Raw genomic sequence first — 18202 nt, forward strand, 5'->3', positions numbered from 1 at the left:
AGGAGCATTGAAGCACGTGTACATACACAAACATAACCACAAAGATCCACACACATTTGAAGACTTGCTCACCAAAAAATACACACAAATGTTTTATTTTTTAATCTATATTATATTAAAATGATATATAAATAATGATATTAACAGAAATGTATCACACAATTTTTTGACTGAAACAATACTGTGGAGTTGAATGCATATGCACATTATCACTTTAAATGCACACACACAAACATACGACATGTGCATACACGCACACACATTAAAGTCATCTTTATTCCACCTGAGTCTTGCTGATTCTAACACGATTGCAACACAACATTTTTTTGATGTGCTTCCGGATTTCTTTCATCTTTACACCGTATATGATCGGATTGAAAAGAGGATTGTACACCACGGTTTGTAGACTCAAAATCAGTTGTGCACTTTTCGGAAGCACAGACTCGAGCAGCCCTAGGATAACGTCAAAGGCTATCAAACAGACGGTGGCCATTAATACAAGCAGGTGCGGTAAACACGTATCTACCACTTTTTTCCGGACTTCTCCGTCGCTACGATAGGCCACCATGAATATTTTGAAGTACGTGAAAAAGATGAACAACACGGGGAAGACAGCTATACACAATAGAGTAATTGAAGTCCACACAGTGAGAAACGTTGGTACCATACAATGAATCTTGGTCATCTTAGCAGTGCAAAATAACCCCTCAAATGACAAGCTGCAGATTTTTTGTTTGGACTGAACGACAACTGTCACCGACATCAAACAGGCAGGCACAAACCAGGACAAAGCCAAGAAAACGCTGACGGTGGTTGTGCTCATGGTAGACGCATACTGCAGAGGCCTGCAGATGGACACGTATCTGTCATAAGACATAGCGAGTAACAACATGATGTCAGAAGCACCAAAACTGTAGAAAAAGAAAACCTGGACCAAACAAGCAGAATAAGAAATTCTCTGCTGGTGAGACAAGACGTCCACCAAAAGTTTGGGGTAGATAACGGTGCTGAACAAAAGCGTGTTGAGAGACAACGCTGCAATGAAAATGTACATGGGCTCATGAAGGTTCCTGTGAATCCAGATGAGACAAATAATGATGCAATTAGAACACAGAATGAGAACAAACAGTAGCAAAAAAACCATCAGGTAAACATATCTGTACTTGTCCACGTCTATTAAGCCGCCAAGATTTAGCATCACTGTTCCGTTGCGACCCATCATGACAAACACACAAGACAAATAATGACACAAGTTAAACGGATCATCCACACGTCCACCTTGATGCCGATGAAGTGTTCGTGACCAGGAGACGCATACACAGAAGTAAAAAGACATCCAGCTGATGACAGACGGCGATTGGTCGTCCTGTTGAGGAGGCGTTCTGCTCCTTCCCTCTGTGACCTTCAAATCCTCAGAAGGCTCAAGACCACTTTGAGCTTCTTCTTGTGGCCCCAAACTTTTGTTGTTAGGTAATGAAAAGATATATAACGTCATGAAATAACAAACATTACTATGGCTGGGATTAAAAAAATGGAATAATCGATATCAAATCAATGTTCTTTTTTGAGCCTGACCTCAATTCATAAAACCATGAATCTATTATTTTAATATCTATATTTTCCCATAAATTCATCAGAAAATAGAATTTTCAAGGTCTGTTTTGTATCTTACTGTTTAAAAAAAGACAATTCACTGTTCACATGCATTTAAAAGTATTTTCTTACATTTATGACTCATTGCACTTTTTTAAAAATTTATAATTACAATTATGAAAATATTGTCATCTCATCCTTGCTGATGTCAGGTGTTTAAAAAGGTCATGTTCAAGCTTTTTCTACATCACGCATGCTCCGCCAATGCCCAGATGAGTACAAAGAGCCCTGACTGTTTTACTCTGACTGCAACTATCAGCTTTTATCTTCCCCTTATGTTATGTTCTGTCTTAGGCCCCGCCCACACGAAAGCCAGTTTCAATGTATCCTCGCAAGTTTTTTTTCTTTTCTTTTTCTTTTTCTTTTTTTTCTGGAGAGCTCAGTATTGTTCATTCGGTAATTTTACCGATTTGACATGTCATCATCATTGCTCTCTTTTTTTTATTATTATTAGGAGACCCGAGGAAGGACCAAAGAAAAGAAAGGAAAGTGAAATCCAGCACCGATCAGACACCACCCACCACCCACCAGGCCACCAACCAGAGTCCTTCACCAACCCCAGAAACATCTAAATTCCAACAAATCAGGGAGACCTCAAGAGACCAAAGGAGAGAATGAGGAAAGGAAGGAAGGACAGACGAAGCAGAGTGAGATCCACAGACACCAGCCTCCACCGATTCAATGACCTGAGGAAGAAGCAGATTGTGTCTGAGTTTTGATAGATGCTGATGTGGTGGATCTGGCATGCATGAAAATATCCACCAAAGAGGGGAGCCGTCGACCCCTGCCAGGACAGAGCAAGCGCAACACCTCAGGGACCCCCAGGCCGTGGCAGCGCCAAAGGACGATCCCCGGCCCCTATAGGGGCCACCGGCCGGAGAGCAAACCCAGGAGCAGGAGTGCCCCCCCACCCCAACACGGCCCGCGCCCCCAACCCAACGCAGCAGGACGGGGCACTGCAGGCCCGCCAGGCACCCCACCGGTCCACACCCCAACCCAGCCCCAGCCGCCCCAAACTCCCAGCCACCCCCCCCTCCCAACCAAGCCGCCCCCACCCTCACCAACCGGCAGCCCCCGACCCCCAGATCCCGGTCATCCAGGCATCTGCGCCGAAGAGGGGCCGGACAGCGGAGCGGAGAGGGCACCCGCGCCCACCCCAAGGGACGGAACACCGGGGGCAGAAGACGGGGGCACCGGGGGACTGGCGGCACCCCCAAACCCCAGGCCCAGCGGGGAAAGGCCCCAGTCGCCACTTCAGCGTTCTTAGTGAAAGCTAGCCCTGTTACTGAGTTCGCCAGCTCGCCGACTGGCGAACTCTACCCCTAAACCTTGAATGTGACCCCACCCAGTGTATATACAAGTGTGTATGTGTGTGTGTGTGTGTGTGGGGTGCATTAAAATTGGGAGCAGGTGAACCGGAGCCGAGGGAAATGATATCCCCACGCTCCGATCCATCCGCCTCCCAGGCATGTCAGTGAGTGTATGTGGTGCATTAAAAAAATTAATTGGGGGCGGCGCGGCGGGGACACGGACAGGGGACTGCAGCACTGCTCTATACTGCGGTCTGCCCCAACCGATGGCACCGCCCACCCCCCCACACACACAGTTGTGTGGTGCATTAAAATTGGAGGGGAGTTGTAGGGCGAAGATGGTTTTTCCACCCTACCCCACCCACCCAAAGTGTGTTATGTGCCCTATATGTCTATAAAAGTGTATTGTGCAAAACTAGTACAGTGAGCTAAGAGGAGCGACCAGCGGGGCCCCTGCCCACCAAACCCCTACCCACCCCACCGGGACCCCGGCGGGCATATGGGACCAGCCCGGCGGGGCGATAGGGTTCACCCCCCGGATACTGGGCCCCACCGAGGTGCCAGGAGGTCCACCGGTGCAGGGCGGGCACAACACCAACCCACCCACTCTCCCGGCCCCCGGAGCGCCGAGACCCGGGCCACGGATGGAACCCCCGGCCCAGGGGAGGGGGAGGAAGACGGACAGGGGAGGGGGAAGGGACGGGGGAAGGAGACGACAAGAAGGGCAAGGGGCAGCGGCAGGGCCGCAGAGAGAGGGGGAGAGAAGGACGAAGGGTGACGAGAGAGAAGGGACAGGCGGGCGGAGGACGGGCGGGGAGAGGCGAGGAGGGAGAGGCAGCAAAGGGGAGGAAGGGGAAGGGGAGAAGGAACCATGGGGCGGCCCACAGGCCCCGTCCCGGACACCAGGGAGAGTCCCGCAACGCAGCACCCCCCAAGAGACCCAGGTAACGGCCAAAACGCAGCCGCCACCCAGCAGCCAACAGAGGGGCAGACCCGCCCACGCCCAGCCATCCTCACAAGTTTCTTACCGTTTAGGCCACTCGTCCACACGATGGCGCTGTTTCGGATATTGAAATCGATCGCTTTTGAAACCGGGCTCCAGAGTGGAAAGATTTCAAAACGCGCCCGTCTGGACACCATATGCAGATACTCCTCCAGCGATGACGTAATGGTCGCAGCTCGATGACGATGCGTTGTCGCAGATTGATGGCGTACGCGCTAATTCTCGCGTGACTGCGCGCGAACCGTCAGTCTGTCAACAACAATGGCGGATAGTCGTTTTGCGCATCCTCCTTAGCTTGCTTATGCAGCAAAATATTTTGCTTCTTTCATTCCTACGTTCAACGTTGTACTTGAATCACCCGCCATTGTCACTTCTCCTGTGTTCGACATTTTTTCATGTTGTTTTGATACATGCAAAGCCGTGTTTGTTCTATAGATTGTAATAAAGTTAAAAAAAAAAAATGTGTTCTTCTTCTACGCTTTCCGTCAACTCCCTGTGGCTGCGCTACAGCGCCACCCCAGACTTGGCATATACATTACAGCCGTTAAACGTCCTTAGCGTCTTCTTTTGGACACGCAAGTCTTGAGATGCTTCTGTGTGTACGAGATTTGTTCGAGGAACGAAGCCGGCTTTGCTTGCGTCCGGACGGGGCCTTAGTTCTGGATGTTTTTTTCCCTGCAAGCTTTTCATATGATTTGTTAGCGGCCCATAGGTGGGGCAGCTGAGCATGGAGGTGCACACCTGTGGGCAATTGTTTTATTAGTTAATTGTTTTAAGTGTCCTTTCTGTTTTTTGTCTTTTTAGGTTGCAGTGCAGTCCTCCTGTTTGTGGCGGTGAGTTTTGTCTAGCATTATTAATGATTTGTTTGTGCTTCGTTAGCCGACACCTTATCGTGGTGGAGGGGTTTGTGTGTCCCAATGTAAACTGAGGAAATGGGGACTGTGCTTATGGAGACTAATGTGATGGGGATTGTAAACTTTTTAACTTATTTATTTATTTATTTTAGCAGCCGGGGGGAAAAAAGAAAAGAAAAAAGCCTGTTACGGGCAAATTTGCGACGCTCAAAACATCCACTGGCACGCAACTTTTGCGGAAAAGCATTACGCTTTATATGCTGTGAGAAAATCTGCAAAAGTCGAACCACTTCCTGAACCCATGAAGTGTCAAACGTCATCGGTGATGTCATTTGCCCGGGATGAGTCCCGTCACTACCAATTGGTAGCACCTTTTGTTTGTTCTGTTGTACTTAACAGTTTTGTTTGCCTCTTTAAATTTATGTTATAAAGACTATTTGAGTTTTCTCACAAAGCATAATAGTTGAGTGTGCGGACCCTGCACATTCCACGGTTTCTTTGGGGTAGGGAGGGGCGGAGTTTTTCTTACCTCATTTGAAGTCATGTCTTCCTTTGTCTACTGTGGCTGTCGCTATTAGATTGTTGCCGTACTCACGCGCGCACCATGAACGAGCCTGACACAAATGCTGCAGTTGCACTTTATGACACAGGTGGCAGTCGCGAGTAAAAAAAAAAAAAAAAAATCCTTGATGTGAGTATAACACGAGTTATTTTCATAAAAAAAATAAAAAATCATTTAACCAGTTACTGCCTCTGCAAAATTTAATTTGGAATTTAATGTTTGGTGAGTTTTATTTTTTATCATGCCATGAACCCATCTTGGCAGCATTATACAATTTTATGTTCTATCATTGAAAACCTTCTGAAGTTTCTGATTTGGAATATTCTGAATGATTTCTCCCCCTATGTGTTGTTACTGGTATGGCAGGCTCGTGGATGGTGCACTGTTGGTGACGTACACGTTCAAGGTTTAAATGGACGTCCATCATGGAAGCCAAAAGTCGGCTATAGACATAGATGGGGTAATCCTATCGTTTTTTTAACCACTTAACACCATACGTACACATAAGTCATTTTTTTCCTAGCCAAACACACGCATACGCGTGACACGCACACACTCAACTATTGATGACTCCAATCAATCATGTTGACTGTTTTTAGTTTTCATTTAGGCGTGTTTAACATGTATAACATTGATGTTTGTGTGTAACGTAACTTTGACCCTGGATGACCCTGTTACCACAGTTGTTATTTTGTCAGTCAGAGCCATCTCTCCCAAAAGGCTCATCACTTACCGCCTTGAGACCAACCGTGTTTTTACACCATCCTTACGTCACTCGCTGGTCCTTTAGCATGTAGCATCACAGCGCTATCCAATGGGATCAGTCAAGTGGCTAAGCTAAGACTTGAGTCACCGATTTTAGGACTTGCTAAAACTTGATGAACGACTGCACTTGACTTTGACAAGTTGAACTCCATGACTTGACAAGTCGTTCTGTTTCTAGTTGAAAATCTGCATTTTCAACAAAGTGTGCCAAATTTTCAAAGGTATTTTTCTGTCATTCGCACAAACCTGGCAACCCAATGCACATTCAGTGCAACAGTTACGTGTTCCCCCAAATTAAAACTTGTTTTTTTTGGGATTATATTTCAACATTAGACTAAGTGCCATAAAAATTCCATGTTCTTATTAAATTATTGTTTATTTGTCAGAAAATTGCACCTCTTTTGCTTATTAGTTATATTTATGACTCATTTTCACAACTTGTTCTGGATTAGTAATATTTGAACTCTTCGTAAAGTCATGACTTATTCTCGTAACAACATGAATTAATCCAGAGCTCCAGCCTAACCTTTTTTTTTTTTTTTTGCAATGGCCCCTTAACCTGAAATTTGAGGGGTGCAAATAAAAGATTTAGGGCCACACACATAGGAATTGACGTTCAAATTAAATATTCGTGCCAAGAATAGGATATATATGTACAAAATAAATTATTAATAATAATAATTATTATCATTATTATTATTGTTATTTATTATTATAAATCTGCAAATTTGGCATAAGTAGATGGAAATTGTAGTTGCATTATCCCAAATTTTAGGGGCAAAATGCCCCCATTTAGGGACAGTCTAGAGTCAGATTAATTCTTAAAACTACTTTTTTTTTCTTCCCGGAAATGTCCAACATATTCGTGTCAATAGACTTATTCTTGTCAAATTTGAACAGATTTTCTTGTAAAGCTACAACATGTTCTCGGAAAATTCTGACTTGCAAATATTAAGAAAACCTGTTGCAATTTTCTGACAAATAAGAGAATACTTATTACAATGTATTCAAATATATTAACTTGATTTATTCTAATAAAATTACAACTTAGTGTATGTATGATTATAGTTTTTCTCTATAAGCTATTTGTACAAAGCTTCTTTTAAAATGATCAGAAAATGCAAAGTTTGGACGTCTTCATCTGGCTTCTGTCAACCATCTTGGGCTGGTTGTCCCCGCGGGGCCTGCTGCAGATATGCCGACTTCTTCTTTCACTCTTTTTATTAGACACATCCAAATATGTGCGTCCTTGTTTATATCCAGAAAAGCTCCGGGCAACTGGATCTGGAAATGTGAGCCCCACAAGAAGACACTAGAGTATTGCACATAAATGTTGCTACAGAGAGTATGTTAAGCAGACTCTTTTTATTTATATATATATCATATATAACATTTATATAATTATAGGGGCATTTAATCTAAGTCACAAGACATCCCACATTATTCTGAGGAGCATTGAAGCACATGTGTACATACGCAAACATAACCACAAAGACCCACACACATTTGAAGACTTGCTCACCAAAAAATACAAACAAATGTTTTAATTTTTCATCTATATTATATTGAAATTCTATATCATTAATGATAATTACAGAAATGTATCACACAAATGTTTGACTGTGGAGTTGTTTTTGCTTGAATGCATATGCACATTATCACTTTAAATGCACACACACAAACATACCACATGTGCATACACACACGCACACACATTAAAGTCATCTTTATTCCACCTGAGTCTTGCTGATTCTAACATGATTGCAACGCAACATTTTTTTGATGTGCTTCTGGATTTCTTTCATCTTCACGCCGTATATGATCGGATTGAAAAGAGGATTGTACACCACGGTTTGTAGCGTCAGAACCAGTTGCATATTTTTTGGAAGCACAGACTCGAGTAGCCCTACGATAATGTCAACGACCATCAAACATACGGTGGCCATTAATACAAGCAAGTGCGGTAAACACGTATCTACCACTTTTTTCCGGACTTCTCCGTGGCTACGATAGGCCACCATGAATATCTTGAAGTACGTGAAAAAGATGAACAACACGGGGCAGATGGCTATCATTGATAGACTAATTAAAATCCACACAGTGAGAAATGTTGGTAACATGCAGTAAATATTCACTATTAAAGCATTGCAAAAAAATCCTCCCAACTTCAAGCTGCAGATTTTTTGTTGGGACTGAATGACAACTGTCACCGACAACAAACAGGCAGGCACAAACCAGGACAAAGCCAAGAAAACGCTGACGGTGGTCGTGCTCATGGTAGACGCATACTGCAGAGGCCTGCAGATGGACACGTATCTGTCATAAGACATAGCGAGCAACAACATGACGTCAGAAGCACCTAAACTGTAGAAAAAGAAAAGCTGGACCAAACAAGCAGAATAGGAAATTCTCTGCTGGTGAGACAAGATGTCCACCAAAAGTTTGGGGTAGATAACGGTGCTGAACAAAAGCGTGTTGAGAGACAACGCTGCAATGAAAATGTACATGGGCTCATGAAGGTTCCTGTGAATCCAGATGAGACAAATAATGATGCAATTAGAACACAGAATGAGAACAAACAGTACCAAAAAAAACATCAAGTAAACATATCTGTACTTTTCTACTTCTATTAAGCCGCCAAGATTTAGCATCACTGTTCCATTGCGGCCCATCATGACAAACACACAAGACAAATGACGACACAAGTTAAACGGATCATCCACGCGTCCACCTTGATGCCGATGAAGTGTTCGTGAGCAGGAGACGCATACACAGAAGTAAGAAGACATCCAGCTGATGACAGACGGCGATTGGTCGTCCTGTTGAGGAGGCGTTCTGCGCCTTCCCTCTGTGACCTCCAAATCCTCAGCAGGCTCAAGACCACTTTGAGCTTCTTCTTGTAGCCCCGAACTTTTGTTGTTAGTTAATAAAAAATATATAACGACATGAAATAACAAACATTACTAGGGCTGGGATTAAAAAATGGAACTTTTTTGAGCCTGACCTCGACTCATAAAACCATGAATCTATTATTTTAATATCTATATTTTCCCATAAATTCATCAGAAAATAGAATTTTCAAGGCCTGTTTTGTATCTTACTGTTCCGTTGCGTCTTCAATTCCGCTTATCCGGGGTCGGGTCGCGGGGGCAGCATATTTAGCAGGGAAGACCAGACTTCCCTCTCCCCAGCCACTTCACCCAGCTCCTCCGACGGGATCCCAAGGCGTTCCCAGGCCAGCCGAGAGACTTAGTCTCTCCAGCGTGTCCTGGGTCGTGCCCGGGGCCTCCCGCAGGTAGGACATGCCCGGAACACCTCCCCAGGCAGGCGTCCAGGAGGCATCCGAACCAGATGCCCGAGCCATCTCAACTGGTTCCTCTCAATGTGGAGGAGTAGCGGCTCGACGCTAAGTTGTATTCAGCAACAGAGGCCTTGCGGACTGATGAGGCCCTTGAAGTTTCCAATTTAAAGGGGAAGTCAACCCACAATAAATTTCTTGACAATAATATGTTCTATTATGCGCCAGTAGTCTAAATTCTGGTGAATATTGCGTTAGTGGAACATGAGTTAAGCAGCAAAACCCAGCAGTTTTTTATCAATAGCACAAGGTAGCCATTTTGCCACTTGCTGTCGAGTGAAAATGACATCACAGTTGCTCAGGTCTCAGGAAACAACCAAACACAGCTCACCTTCAGAAAACAGGTGAGCTGTGATTGGTCGTTACCTGAGCCCTGAGCAACTGTGATGTCATCTTCAGTTGACAGCAAGTGGCAAAATGGCCACCCCCTGAGATGGATAAAAACAGCTGGATTTGCACTCATATTCCATAAATGTAGTATTTTGACTAGTGAGGTCACATATAACATATTATTGTCAAGAAATGTTTAAGTTTGACTTCCCCTTTAAGAAAACATTTAAAACGCACAACGTTATAATATCTACACACGGCTCAGCTTCAGAAAACAGGCGAGCCATGATTGGTTGGTACATGAGCAAGTGTGATGTCATTTTCAGGTGACAGCAAAAGTGGCAAAATGGCCTACTCCTGAGAACAGGTAGATTTTACTGTTTAATTTATATTCCACAAACTCAATATTAAACATATGATCTTATTACTGTGAAGAAAATGTTTGTAATGTATTTTTCAACAAACAAGCAATTAATCTTTATTACAACTGCCAATATCAGATGTATATGAATTATAGCATTATAGCATACTAGGATAAATGCAAATGAAGCATTGATTAACATTAAAGACGGTTTATCTCCCACAATAACTGGAATACACTAAAAACTTCCACGTGTATTTTTGTAAGCCACGACAACAAGGGATGGGTAAGTACCAATACCAGCCTTATTTCAAGGTATCGGGTACTCAAGATGGTGGCCGATACCAGTATCGGCCTCTTGCAGCCGTTTTACTATCGGGGATGTAAAAAGCATGCATTGCTAACAAAACGTTTTCCTCAAACTGTATCAATGTCAACCCGCTCATATGCCCATTACAAGGTTTATATTACGTAGATAATATTCCAACATTATGAGAACATTTTTGATAAAAAAAAATGATATATTTTAATCTTTATCTAAAATTGCAATTAATATAAATATTTTTTGTTAATATTTGTCAAATAAATGTTTTTCCTGGATGGCAGATTGTGCAAGTGTACCTAATGGAGTGTCCGCTGAGCGTCCAACATGAGACCGTGCTGCTCATTTACAGGTAGACATTGTACTAACATTCCAATCCATAAAGTAATAATCTGTATTCATGTATTCTTCCTTGCAGACATGATCGCACATGTGCATGTACGTGCTTGGACAGATTAAGCTTTATTGGATTAGAAGGCGCCGCTAACTGGACAGACACTTGAAATAGAAGAAGTCCACATGAACGCTGCTACAGAGGCCGGCTGCGCTGTGCCGGTAAGGAAGCGCATTTATTATATATTTATATCTTGTTAAAGTCTTCATGATGATTCGCTGGAGTACTGAAGCTCTAGGAATGACATTGTAACCCTTTACAGACTTACAGACTGATAGATATCAATTTATAGTATTTCTCATTTGTTCTTGAATGTCTTTGGATCAGGGCATTTTGTCGCAGCTTCTTGAGATTTGAGTTTTGGCCAACTTGATTTAGATGATTTCTTTATTGAACAGGTCTGGAGGTAATCAAGCATTGGCGAGGTCTGTGAAAATGAACTGGAAAATGTGATTAGCCACAATAAATTCATAGTTTAACAAAGGGGGCAAGTCATTTTTCTATACAGGGTCAAGTACTATATACTGTATTTAAATATTTATTTTCCTTAATAAATGAACTTGAAATAAATGAATGGAAGCATATTGCATTCTCTTAAAAAAAACGCTTGTTTTTCTGACTATTTTTGGGGGGGATCTTTGTTTTTTGTGTATTTTTAAAGTTTCTGTTTTATTGATTTTTTTCTCTGTTTTTCTGATTTGTTTTTTTTGTTGTTTTAAAATATGTTTTCTGTCATTTAAAAAATAAATCTGAAAAAAATATTCAGAAAGACAGAAAATAAATATTTACTGAAAAAATACTCAGTAAAACTGTTTTATTTTTAATTTTTTTTATTTCTCAATAAATAAATAAAGCTCCCAAACAAATAACACACACATAATGGTCAAGCACCCCCAATCCCCAGGAGAGGAAAAAAATCCTTGCGCTGTGCCTGATAACATGTATGTTTGTGTACATCACGGGAAAAACAAGCTCGGCTTGAGAGAATAACTAATGATGACCCAGTGGCCACTGTTGTCTTGTTTGTCAGACCCAATTCTCCCAAGAGTGAACATCACTTTGGCCACAACTCATCATTAGCTACCCCCTGAGGCCAACCTTGTTTTGACACCATCCTTGCATCATTCACTGGCAGCTTTAGCATGTGGCATCGCACCGCTGCCGTCCTTACGGGATCAATCAAATAGCGATATGCTAAGCAAAGAAAACAAAAACATCACAGGGTCATCATTAGGTCATCCCTGCGGCCCAATTTGTTATTCATTCTGTCCTTTTAGACTATGCCAAAAACACACACACACACATTTATTGCAACACCTTTTTGAATAAGAAAAATCGTAAACTACAGTATTGTGCTTTATAAAAACATAGAATAGTAACATAAAAAATAGATTGTAATGAATTGTCATGCTTCAATGCCCTTTGACATTGTGCTGCTCCGGTGTTCACGCCTTGGCCGCCAGGGGGCTCCGTAAAATTTACAGAAGATGGTCTCCTCTAAACTCAGTAAATTACTTAGTTGTTTTTTACAAAGGATTGAGAATATTGCTTGTACAACAATTTGTTTACAAACATGGAGTCAATTCTCCATTATACGTTTTCTTTAAGAGTAGGGGCAACTGCGGCCATTTTGTTGTGCACAGTAAATTTTACATTTGATCCCACTCTAGACTTTACACTTGGAAGAGAGTAAATTTTACTCAAAGTATTTTTACTATGTACAAGAGAATTGGCCTCAAAAACCTAGTGTAGTTTAAAAAAATTTTTTTTGAACTTACGCCAGGGATGAGGAACAAACTCACGGCCTTCAGCTTTGAGACTGCCACTCCTACTATAGGTGTGTTCCCTTGAGTGACTTTATTATTTTAAAATAATCTAGTCAAATGTATTCAAAATCTCTCCTCACAAAATGTTCGTATAATTTCTGAGTGAATTTTTTGTAGGTTTTGTTCATGGGACAGACAAATTCTCTTGTACACAGTAGAAATACTTTGAGTAAAATGTACTCTGACTATTTGACTCTCTTCCACCTGTAAATTGTACTGTGTGCTATTTGCTAACCTTTATGGTAATCAGCGTGTATTGACCCGATCTGTTTACTCTCCTGCAGCCATGGTGGATGGTCTGAAAGGCGTGAACCTGCTGGAGACCCTGAAAGCCTCCATGGAGCGCAACCAGTTGTCCGAGGTCAAAGACGCGGTGGAAGACCTCCTCATCAGCAGACTCAACTTGGCTGTGGTGGGCGAGCGTTCGGAAGACAAGGCCTCCTACATCAACTCCCTCCACGGGTTGTCTGCCGGTGACGAAGGGGCTGCCCGATCATCGTCGGTCCCCACAGAGGACTTGAGGTGCTATCCTAATCCGGCGCACCCCGACTTCCGCCTGTGGGACCTCCCGCCGGTCCCCAATGTGTCTCCATTTGAGCCTGACGTTTACATGGACGCCGTCAAGTTCTTCCGCTACAACGTGGTCTTCCTGATGTTCACGCAGACGCCCCCGTCAAGCGTGGTAGCGTTGGTCCTGCGGGCCCGTTCACTGCAGATTCAGACGGTCTACATGACCCTCTTGGTTTCTGGGAAAGACAAAGACCTGGATTCGAAGAGGAGAGCCAGCATGGAGGCTCTGAAGTCCCAGGGTGTCACGCAGCCCAAAGTCTACCTGGTCAGCCCCTCAAACCTGGAGATGCTGGACTTCCCTGCCCTGCTGGAAGACCTGGCCAAAGACCTCCCGGAAATCAGGTGGCAGAAATCTGTTTTGATGACTTGTGACTTGACAAGAATTAGAAGCCATGAGACTTGACTTGGAGTTTAAAGCGATACTTGACCCATTGAACCATTTCCAGCACTAAAAAGTTAATATTTTGTCCAGAATGAATTTGATGACTTCATTATTTTTCATGTACGATGAATACCTTTAACTCATTCACTGCCATTGACGGCTATAGACGTCAAAAATTTATTTGAACTATTTCTATTAGTTTCACATTTTGTTCCACTTTTGTTAACAAGAGTATGAAAACCTATACATTTTTTAATTGTACATTTAAAACATATAAGAAATTTAATTAATCGTGAGTTAACTATTGAATTCATGCGATTAATTACAATTAAAACATTTAGTCGTCTGACGCCCCTAATTTTTAATAATCTTTTCTTTTAATTATGGGCATCAGGCGATTAAAATGTTTTTATTGTAATTAATCACATGACTTCACTAGTTAACTCAATATTAATCATGAATTTTATATCTGTTCTAAATGTATAATGCATTTTTTTTCTAGGTTTTCATACTCTTGTTAACAAAAGTGGGAAAAAATGTGAAACTAATAGAAATAGTTCAAATGAATTTTTGACGTCTATAGCCGTCAATGGCAGTGAATGAGTTCAAAACACATTTTTCCACTTGCTGTCGACTGAAGATGACATCACCTGTCCTGAGGAAGTAGCTAACAACCAATCATGGTTCACCTGTTTTCTGGGTTTGGTCGGCAAACTGGACTATGATTGGTCGTTAGTTACTTCCTCAGCATAGGTGATGTCATCTTTAGTCAACAGCAAGTGGAATTTTAATTTTTTTTTTAAAGGTTTTAATCGTACATGAAAAATAATGAAGTTGCCAAATTCATTCTGGGCAAAATATTGACTTTTTACTGCTGAAAATGGCTCAAAGAGTCATTTATCACTTTAAAGTCCTGCAACACACTGAGCGATGCGACTGAACGTGACCGAGCGCGATTAAACTGGTGACTTTTCATTCTAATTAGTATTTATTTCATTTTGATTTTGGTTGGACCAATAGTATAAAAAAATGTAAATGATGAATTTTACCAAATTGTGACGCTAGCAAAATAATGGTTTCAGTCTTTTTTTTTTATCACTCTGGTTTTTATTTAATTTCTTTAAAAATATATATATATACATTTTATTTTGAGTTATTTATTTTGTTAGTTTCCGTTAACTATAATAATCTTGAACCAAACACATCTAAAAACTGGACAAACAAATTCCTGTCGACGACAGACCACAGCACACCCAGCGTCTTCCTGCGATGGAAAAGAATGAAAACAATTTAAAAAAAACAATGTCTCGAGACAGCACATATATTTTATTGAATCACGAGCATCATTATGCGATTGTCAAGATTTTTTTTTTTTTATTGCCTTGGCTGCTTTAGCTGTATTTTAATAATACAAATATAGGAGACGTGATGATAAATGAGAGAGTGGATATTTGAGAGGGTGTCATGTGAAACCAGTTTCACGATGCAGAATCCCACACACTGTGCGACTGACTTGAGACTTGCACGTGACTTGATCCCATCTGTGTCAGGTGGTACGCTCTCCTGATGGCGCTCCCCACACTGACCGCCGGCCTGGTCACCCAAAAGAAGGAGGCGTTCGGAGCCCTGGTGTGGGCGGCGGCCTCTCTGTCCGGCGGCGTTTCGGCCGTCCCGGTCCCCTTTGTGGCCTCAGCGGTGGACTCGAGCGTGGCCGTGCGGGTCCTGTACAAAGCGCAGGCGTCGCTCTGTTTGGACGACGCGTCCGTGGAGCGTCTGGCCCGCCGGCGAGGCCTGGAACCTGCGCGTCTCAAAACCCTGCGGGTGTGCCCGCTCTCGGCCGAGGTCACCAAGGCGGAGGTAAAGAGGCGACTGGCGGTGGCGGAGAAAGACCGGTCCACGCTGTCCTCCAGGTTGGTGCAGATGGCCGTGCCCAGACACGCCCGCTCGGCCGGACGCTCATTCACCACCATGATGCACGCCCTGAACGGCGCCATTGACGACATGGCAGCCGACGCTGAGAAGATTTTGGCATTAGCTTTTGCTTAGAGATTCAGGTTAGGTCATTTTATATATTTGCAAAAATAATAGCCAATTAAAATATTAATTTTACTAGGTTGATGTTATTTTTGATCCTGAACCTTAGTAAAATCGCCCCCAACACAAGGAAAAATGAGCGGATATAAATGTTTAGTACTTGAAATACATGAGACGGGTTCAAAGAATGGATGGGTGAATTAGGGTTAGCATATATATAAATTTGAGTAACGTTGTTGATACATTGCTGATGTCACGTGATTTGAAGCAGCGCTTCAATGGAAATCTACGTCATTAGCATGCTTTACTGTCAGCCTGTCATGCCGTCACTAGTCGTCAGTGAGTTTACTGCAACCAAAGTGTGATTTATTTATTTTATTGTTTTATTGGGGGGGGGGGGGGGGGGGTGAAAGACCACCGCGAAGCAGAGTGAGGACTTTTTGTTGTTATTGCTCTGTTCGTCACGAACATTGCATTGACAACAGTGTATGACTTGTATTTGAAAACCCACGCAAACGTCCACAGAATAAGTTAAATCGTGTGAAAACATCCTGTACACGCACACACAATATAATACGGCCATCATTCAACCCCATTGTGATTGTGTATTGTTGGTCCCGTAATGTTGCAGAGCTGTAATTCCCGAGTGTGGCCTGGAGAGGGAGACAAAGCACCCAGTAACAGACTGATCAGTCGTCCTTTCAAAAGTAACTTTTTCTTCTTCTTGAGCTAGCGCCCAGCCTTCAAGATCAATAACGGCTGTGCTCGTCGGTCGCCGTGACGATGACGTCCATCCATATCCTCATGGCGACCGCATTGGATGCAACCAGGAAGAAGAGGCGGTCGTACGTCTTGACGCAGAATGTCAAGTTGGGACGAGGCAACTGGGCAAGAAGATCAAGGGAAGATGTTAGACAAAAGTCAGGACCAGGAACTGATTATTGCCATTAGCGAGATGTTTCATTAGATCATAAAACGTCACGAAAAATATACATATGTTTGGTTGTACGTAAACGTAAGATCGAAAATCAATTTATATGTAAAAAAAATTAAATAAAAAATACAGTAAGACAATACACTTGGCAAGCCAATTAAATATATGGATAACAATGTTACAAAATAAAAACACCATTCAATAAAAATTATGGAAAATTAACACAAATATAAAATAAGAATGCTATTAAAAAGGCAATAAATAAAAATATATGTAAATAAACATGTTTAATAAAAATGCCTTTAAACAAACATTTTAATTAGATTAAAATCTAACTGAGAATAAAAATGACAAATGAAAAGTCATTAAATAAATGGCAATCCATAAAAATAATGAAAATTAATTAAAAATAAATAAAAATGTTTCTATCACAATGCAATTCAAAAAATACATATTTTAAATCTGTTATTAAAAACTAATGACAGGTCATTAATAAAATTGACATTGATTATATTTTGATTTATGACTTCACTACATATTTTTAATTTGGTAAATTAATTGCTAATAAAAATTCCATTGGGAAAAAAGTCTTTCAATAAGAATATAATAAATTAGATTGAAAATTGTGTTAATTTCAACACCATTTCTTTTTTAAATCTGCAAATGAATTTCCTTTATATTTATTTAATTTTGGAACAAAGCCGTCAAAAAACAATCTAGGATAATTTTAAATATGTTTAGTATTTTTACACTACATAATTGGAAAGTATAATGAAAATATATGTTAAACATTATAGTTTTGTATTTCTATATTTCACAAATTATTTGATCATTTAACTAGCTGTAATTGGCTTCCTGTTGATCCAATTTGGGGGGAAAAAGCCAACAAAAATAAAATGACATGAGAAAATAGTCCCAAAAGCTTCCTAGCATACGTTTACATACCCTATCGAGTTGTGAACGACCCAAAGACTAAGCAACATAAACAGTAAGTGGGAATCACTATTACTTAGCCGGCATTACAAAGAAGCTTTTATGAGTTGTCACTTAAGTTGATAAAGAAACTTCAGCTGCAGCTAAGTGAAGAGAGGAGACAAACCTATCTACTCGGTTCATGAGGGACAAACCCACTCATTTTATTGGAAACTAATGGTGTTCGTTACGTCTTTGGAAGAGAGTGGTTTATAGTTCATGGCTCGTTTTCGGTTGTTCAGTTTCCTATTTTAAACGAGAAACGGTCGTACCCGTTCAATGGAGACAGCGACACTGCCTCCCCGTGGATGGAGGAAGAACGGGACTTAGACACGTGAATATCTGAGTGCGTGTGCGTGCATGCGTGCATGCGTGCGTGTGTGTGTGATTTGCTGATGATGAGCTAATCGTATAGCAACCTGCCCTCGAGGACCGAGTTTGCCCACCCCTGACATAAACTGTACCTAATGATCTGTCTGTTGTCCCAACGGAACATATGAACCTCCTGTTGATAAAGTACATCGTCCCTTTGTGCACGATGATCCTCGTGATGCTGTCTTTATTGATCTACT

At 41.8% G+C, this 18202-nt stretch overlaps 3 protein-coding genes and 2 long non-coding RNA genes across 7 annotated transcripts in view; 3 read left to right on the top strand and 2 right to left on the bottom strand.

Annotated features, from left to right (window-relative positions):
- The window catches only part of LOC144057638 (uncharacterized), a 23211-nt gene extending 14082 nt beyond the window's left edge, over positions 1 to 9129 (top strand). Inside the window, exon 3 of the long non-coding RNA XR_013295300.1 lies at positions 8908 to 9129. This is a non-coding gene — a long non-coding RNA (uncharacterized LOC144057638). The remainder of the gene's footprint in view (positions 1 to 8907) is intronic.
- The window catches only part of LOC144057637 (uncharacterized), a 22803-nt gene extending 11758 nt beyond the window's left edge, over positions 1 to 11045 (top strand). The window contains exons 4-6 of the long non-coding RNA XR_013295298.1: positions 7411 to 7496; positions 10802 to 10870; positions 10937 to 11045. This is a non-coding gene — a long non-coding RNA (uncharacterized LOC144057637). The remainder of the gene's footprint in view (positions 1 to 7410; positions 7497 to 10801; positions 10871 to 10936) is intronic.
- LOC144057634 (olfactory receptor 10J4-like) lies at positions 275 to 1219 on the bottom strand. Its single transcript, XM_077575444.1, has one exon. The coding sequence runs from the start codon at positions 1217 to 1219 to the stop codon at positions 275 to 277; it is 945 nt and encodes a 314-aa protein (XP_077431570.1).
- LOC144057633 (olfactory receptor 10J5-like) lies at positions 7875 to 8819 on the bottom strand. The gene has a single exon (XM_077575443.1). It carries the CDS (start codon positions 8817 to 8819, stop codon positions 7875 to 7877), a length of 945 nt encoding a protein of 314 aa, XP_077431569.1.
- Positions 10941 to 18181, top strand: irgq2 (immunity-related GTPase family, q2). 3 transcript variants are annotated; one of them, XM_077575436.1, is made up of 4 exons: positions 10941 to 11073; positions 13023 to 13650; positions 15241 to 15600; positions 16458 to 18181. In XM_077575436.1, the coding sequence occupies exons 2-4, from the start codon at positions 13025 to 13027 to the stop codon at positions 16636 to 16638; spliced, it is 1167 nt and encodes a 388-aa protein (XP_077431562.1). In that variant the 5' UTR covers positions 10941 to 11073; positions 13023 to 13024; the 3' UTR covers positions 16639 to 18181. The 3 variants fall into 3 exon arrangements, with proteins under 3 accessions (XP_077431562.1, XP_077431564.1, XP_077431563.1); XM_077575438.1 differs by having other exon boundaries at positions 15241 to 15744; positions 16458 to 16594; XM_077575437.1 differs by having other exon boundaries at positions 15241 to 16609.
- The last annotated feature ends 21 nt before the right edge of the window (positions 18182 to 18202 follow it).

This window comes from Vanacampus margaritifer, chromosome 9, assembly GCF_051991255.1.
Source record: "Vanacampus margaritifer isolate UIUO_Vmar chromosome 9, RoL_Vmar_1.0, whole genome shotgun sequence".
Classification (NCBI taxonomy): Eukaryota; Metazoa; Chordata; class Actinopteri; order Syngnathiformes; family Syngnathidae; genus Vanacampus; species Vanacampus margaritifer.

What these genes read in the sequence shown, in the direction of transcription:
- LOC144057634 (XM_077575444.1), bottom strand. Translation starts at nt 1,219, where the DNA reads ATGGGTCGCAACGGAACAGTGATGCTAAATCTTGGCGGCTTAATAGAC.
- LOC144057633 (XM_077575443.1), bottom strand. Translation starts at nt 8,819, where the DNA reads ATGGGCCGCAATGGAACAGTGATGCTAAATCTTGGCGGCTTAATAGAA.
- irgq2 (XM_077575436.1), top strand. Translation starts at nt 13,025, where the DNA reads ATGGTGGATGGTCTGAAAGGCGTGAACCTGCTGGAGACCCTGAAAGCC. An exon ending in AAAGACCTCCCGGAAATCAG is followed by an intron (nt 13,651 to 15,240) that starts GTGGCAGAAATC and finishes CATCTGTGTCAG; the next exon opens with GTGGTACGCTCTCCTGATGG. An exon ending in CGGTCCACGCTGTCCTCCAG is followed by an intron (nt 15,601 to 16,457) that starts GTTGGTGCAGAT and finishes TTCTTGAGCTAG; the next exon opens with CGCCCAGCCTTCAAGATCAA.